Source organism: Anolis sagrei, chromosome X (assembly GCF_037176765.1).
Source record: "Anolis sagrei isolate rAnoSag1 chromosome X, rAnoSag1.mat, whole genome shotgun sequence".
NCBI classification, from domain to species: domain Eukaryota; kingdom Metazoa; phylum Chordata; class Lepidosauria; order Squamata; family Dactyloidae; genus Anolis; species Anolis sagrei.
This window is the reverse complement of record NC_090034.1, coordinates 98,454,537-98,460,536: the sequence shown is the minus strand read 5'-3', so window position 1 is coordinate 98,460,536 and position 6,000 is coordinate 98,454,537. Positions and strand designations below refer to the sequence as shown.

Sequence of the window (6,000 nt, the reverse complement as noted above, 5' to 3'; positions counted from 1 at the left end):
AATGCCACGACCCCTTAATACAGTTCCTCATGTTGTGGTGACCCCCAACCATAAAATTATTTTCGTTGCTACTTCATAACTCTAATTTTGCTACTGTTATGAATCATAATGTAACTCTCTGATATGCAGGATGTATTTTTATTCACTGGACCAAATTTGGCATAAATACCCAATACGCCCAAATTTGAATATTAGTGGAGTTTGGGGAAAATAGACCTTGACACTTGGGAATTGTACTTGCTGGGATTTATAGTTCACCTACAATCAAAGAGCATTCTGAACACCAACGATGGAATTAAACCAAACTTGGTGCACATAATTCCCATGACCAAAAGAAAATACTGGAAGGGCTTGGTGGGCATTGACCTTGAATTTTGGAGTTGTAGTTCGCCTACATCCAGAGAGCACTGTGGACTCAAACCATGATGGATCTGGACCAAACTTGGCACAAATAGTCAATATGCCCAAATGTGAACCCTGGTGGAGTTTGGGAAAAATAGACCTTGGCACTTGGGAGTTGTACCTGCTGGGATTTATAGTTCACCTACAAAGAGCATTCTAAACCCCACCAATGACAGAATTGGGCCAAACTTCCCACACAGAACTCCCATGACCAATAGAAAATACTGTGTTCTCTGATGGTCTTTGGACACCCCTCTGACACCCACTCGTGACCCCCCCCCCGGGTCCTGAACAACAGGTTGTGAAACGCTGCTCCAAACACTGTAGAATAACAAAAAAAAAAAAAAAAAACACAAAAAAACACAAAAAAAACACAAAAACTATTTTTAACTAACATAAATGAATTTTTGATAAAGTAAATTTCTGACTAAGGAGATCATTAATTACTGATTTCCTCTTGAAGAATGCAAAGGGGAATGTAAATGTTTTCTTCCCATTGTGAGAACGAATGCGAGAGTCACAGAATTTTCAGAGCCAATTCACAATGGGATTTATTCTATGCAAAATCCACAGCTGTTTCTTTTGCACAGAAAACAGAATTTGGATCTTTTTTCTGCACAAAAAAATATTACTGTACTACAAGCATGTTTTAAATACAAACAAACTGTGTTCAAATTGTGCATGGAATAAATACTGAAAGTGTGAAAATGCTAATAGTCGAGGATTTTTCTCATCTTTCATAGAATTATAGAGTTTTAAGAAACCTTGTGGGCCAACACCCTCCCAAGAAGGAAAACTGCATTCAAAGCACCCCCCACAGATGGTCATCCAACTTATGTTTACAAGCTTCCAAAGGAGCCTCAACCACATTCTGGGACAGAGAGTTCCACTGCTAAACAGCTCTCCCAGTTAGGAAGTTGTTCCTCATGTTCAGGTGGAATCTCCTTTCTTGTAGTTTGAAGCCATTGTTCTGCATCTTAGATTCCAGGGAAGCACAAAACAAGCTTGCTCCCTCCTCCCTATGACTTTCTCTCACGTATTTATACATGGCTATCATGTCTCTTCTCAGCCTTCTCTTCTTCAGGCTCAACATGCCCAGATCTTTAAGCTGCTCCTCATAGGGCTTGTTCTCCAGACCTTTGATCATTTTAGTGGCCTTCCTCTGTTCTCCAGGCCCTTGATCGTTTTAATCACCTTTCTCTGGACACATTCCAACACTCCCTTCAATTGCAGTGCCCAGAATTGGACATAGTGTGATTCCAGGTGTGGTCTAACCAAGGCAGAATAGAGGGGTAGCATGACTTCCCTGGATCTAGGCACTAGACTCCTGTTTCTGCAGTCCAAAATCCCATTGGCTTTTTTAGCTGTCACATGACATTGTTGGCTCATGTTTATTTACCTTGTTCTTCACGAGCACTCAAGTTCTTTTTCACAAGTACTGCTATCGAACCAGGCTCCCCCCATTCTGTATTCTTGCCTTTACATCCAAACCTCAGGCCCTTTCCTTTCCCCCCTCAGCCGCTTAAGCGGCTGAGGGTGAAAAGGAAGGGGCCTGAGGCTGTTAGGAATGGTGGGAATTGAAGTCCAAAACACCTGCAGGGGCCCAAGTTTGCCCATGCCTGCTATAAGAGGTACAAATCCAATCCTGCACATAATTTCTATCCCAAACACTCCTGGAAAGACAAGAAACAAGGAGAGGAAGAAACAGCAAGCAAGCTTGTTTGTTTGTTTTTTTTTTTAACTTAAACACCCATATGAATTTATTAAATCCAGAGTCCATATTAGGATGGAACGATGAGAATGGTATTCCTTTTCCTGTTTTGTTATGTTAACTTTTTTTCTTTTTTTGCTCTGATAAATCAGCTCTCTTTATGAAACGGAGACACAACTTGGAGGAAAACTCCTTAATAACAATGTCCTAAATACCCGCACAATGGAATGGAGGTCACAATGATTACTGGTTTGAGCTTTGCTTTTAAACATAGAGATTTACGGAGGAAGGGAGGGAGGGAGGGAGGGGTGGGTGGGTGGATGGGGGTGAGGTTTCTCTCCCACGGATACAACATGTCACACGGAACTTCACCAACATTTCCAGTGATCCTTCGCTTTTCCCTCCCCTTCGCCCGGTGCTGCCCCAGATCTGGGCGGCCCCCGTCCCTCCCCGGCCCCCCTTTTTTTTACTGCCCACACGAGTTTTACTGGAATATAAAATAAAAAGCTCTGGACCCAGGAGGACCGAAGCAACTCTGCCCCCTCCCTTGCCCCCACCCATTTGCCTTCTGTCCATTATTATCCAACAGCTGAGAGTGTATCAAGTTAGGGCTTTTTAAAAAGTTAGAATAGGTTAATCTTTTTTCTTCTCCTCTGCCGTTTTCAATGGGGGAGCCTCGGGGCCGCCGTCCAGCAACCCTGTGGAAACGGCTGCGGGAGAGCCGTCGGCCACCCCTTTTACCACCGCTACGGGAGCCCCATTGGCCGGGGCCTCTGTTGTTGCCCCGACTGCACTGTCGGTCAGTGCTAAAGGGGCACCGTCCGGCTGAGTGATGCTCTGCGTCGTTGTCCGAGACGCCGGGTCCTCCCCGCTGATGCCAAACTCATTGACACGGGTCAGATCCACTCGGTAGATCCATCGCTGGTAGAGATAAATGAAGAAAACTACATCTGCAAGAGAAAAGGAGAGGCCCAATGTTAACGCAGCAGGTATTTGGGCCAGGTAGGGAGGAAACAATGCCTTTTCATTAAAGAGCGTCTCCACTTTTGTCCAAGGTCAGAAAAGTCTAAAAGGTTTATTTATTATATTTATTTACTTCATTTATATACCGCTTTTCTCAGCCCTTAGGCAACACAAAGCGGTTAACAATAGCAATTTCAATGCACACATTACAAAACAATTGAAACATTTAAAAATGTTCTTTTGTTGAGAGGTAATTAGACCTCACTACCTCTGAGGATGATTGCCATAGATGCAGGCAAAACGTCAGGAGAAAATGCCTTTAGAACATGGCCATATAGCCCGAAAAAACCTACAACAACCCAGTGATTCCGGCCATGGAAGCCTTCGACAATATATTTGAGGATTATAAGAAAACTAACTAAATTTCCCAAGGGTACCACCTAAATTAAGAAATAGAAATAAGTGAGGATACTTGCTGTAAGGAAAACAAATAATTAAACAAAAACTTGAAAGGCACACTCCCTAAATAGGGAGATAATATAGAATGGAAAATATATACTCCACCAAGAAGGAGAATGGAAGTCAACCTGTGTTTTTGTCTTGTTACGTTTCTATTTTTGTACTTGTTTCGTACTATTTTTTTGTGTTGGATCTCCTTCCTGAACCCCTCCTACCTGACCCTTTACCATCGGAACTCCCACACTACCCTTCCTACCATTCCTGACCCCCTCCCCTATTCCCCAAAATGTCTTGCAACACTGTATTTGAAAACACCAATATTTAAAAAAAAAAAAAGAAAGGGAAGGGAAGGGGAGCAGATGAGAGGGAATGCCACAATGGCAAAACATGATGCATCAATGGAAGAGGGCAGAAAAATTACCATCTCGAAGGCAGCCTATCCTGTACATCATGGGCATTTTGATGACAAAGGCAAAAAGATCATCGATGAAGGTGTTCAGGGCTTTGTAGGTGAGCATCCGCCACGGTAGGTGAGCCACTGACTTCAACTTGTAGTTGATGAAGAGCTGAGGTGTCATGGTGATGAAACCTGGGTTAGAAGAGGGACAAAACAATAAAATGATACCAAGAACAACCAGAAGATTAAGCTGAAGGAGCTTGAAGCTGTGGGCTGCCCAATATACTGATGACATCCAACTCTTTTCTCTGTCCTTTCCATCTAAATCCATGGAAGATGTACAAATAATGAATCAGTACCAGATGTAAGCAACAGGCTGCATATAAAGCAAGTTTCCTTAGACCAGTGTTTCTCAATCTTTTTTTCCACCAGGGACCACTCTCCAACATTAGTTACGAATCAGCATTTGGTCAACTTTAGATTCAGTTTGGTTATTTGGGGTGCTGATTCAGAAAATTGCATTGGATAGACCACATCAGCTCTAGTTTTTGATAAAGAACCCATGCCATCCAGTAGTCACTATCTGCTTGCCCACAGAAAATCATATTTAATAAGCCTTGGCACTGTAAGAGAGTTTTGCAAGACCAGTCGCTCATTCCCACGTTTTCATAGTTGTTTTATTTTTAATGTATTGAAATTTTTATTTAATAAAAATATTTTAAAAAGAAAATAATACTGCATTGCATAGACCACATCAGCTCTAGTTTCCGATACAGACCCCATGCCATCCAATAGTCACTATCTACTCACCCACAGAAAACCTTATTTAATAACCTAGAGCTCATGTGGTAGTAGTAATCTTTCATGGGTAGTCAGCCTCTCCCCTCCCGACATCCCCATTGCATTGGCACTATAAGAGGGTTTTCCAAGACCAGACACTCTCGTTGTCGTGAGGCAACAGTGTAGTAATGGTGAGGATGCAGACCATTATTTTTGTTCTTGCAGACCACTGGTGATCCACAGACCACAGGTTGGGAACCACTGGCTTAGACAAAGATGCTTTGGGATCGGTTGGAGGACACATCAAATAAAGATTCAATATCTGTTAGATCAGTGGTTCTCAACTTGTGGGTCCAAAGGTGTTTTGGTCCAAAATTTCCAGAAATCCCAGCCAGTTTACCAGCTGTTAGGATTTCTGGAAGCTGAAGGCCAAAACATCTGGGGACCTTCAGGTTGAGAACTACAGTGATAGATGGGAGTACTTTCCCCTTAAGATACAAGATCAAAGTTTGGGCATGTTATTGGATTATTTACAAGAATTAATTTAATAATAATAATAATAATAATAATAATAGGAAGAAGAAGAAGTTGTTTTATTTCTTGCCCGCCTCTCCTCACGGTTCGAGGTGGGTTACAGTATTACTAAAACATAAACAAACACATAATCATTTAAATAATTGGTGCCTGAGCGTATGTGTTCTTCTTCTTTTTTTTAAAAAAAAAATAATTTTGATTAAAAGTTTTTAGAAGCATATATAAGAAATAAAAACAGGGATAATAAACAAAAACATATAATAAAAATGAGAAAAAAGAGACTAGAGGGCAATAAAGAAGAGCATCTGTATGCTACTCTTATTATTTTAAAATTTGTCTTGTGTCCTTCAGGGTATAAGCCTTTAGACAAGCACTTTTTTGTCTCAATTGCACACAAACATCCCTGGAAATTTTTAAATAAATGGGTGAGGAACACAGGAAAAATATTTTCACTTTTTAAAAAGGTACCTAAATAATTTTAAGAAATCTGACTTTGTTTTGCTAGTCAATCATATTTTATTTGCCTTGATTTTGTTTTTGTTTATTAAAATATATTTTTATTGATTTTCTTAGAATACATCAATACATCAATACTTCAATTCATTACATCAACCATAAGTGTATATATATCTTATATACTTTTTTTTCACCTCTGTGCCCGCCGCCCCTTCCGAACCACTTCAATTTACATTCTCTTTCCAAAATACAATTTCTTCTTATGGAGGTAATTTCCCATTTACTTCTTTTAAGCCGT

The 6,000-nt window shown here is 40.7% G+C and overlaps 1 protein-coding gene across 1 annotated transcript in view; it reads right to left on the bottom strand.

Annotated features, from left to right (window-relative positions):
• Nucleotides 1-927: 927 nt before the first annotated feature.
• The window catches only part of LOC132780055 (putative lipid scramblase CLPTM1), a 47,113-nt gene continuing 42,040 nt past the window's right edge, over nucleotides 928-6,000 (bottom strand). The window contains exons 13-14 of the mRNA XM_067460931.1: nucleotides 3,957-4,124; nucleotides 928-3,063 (exon numbers count right to left, since the gene is read on the bottom strand). Coding sequence (XP_067317032.1) covers nucleotides 2,747-3,063; nucleotides 3,957-4,124 — 485 coding nt within the window. The 3' untranslated portion in view covers nucleotides 928-2,746. The remainder of the gene's footprint in view (nucleotides 3,064-3,956; nucleotides 4,125-6,000) is intronic.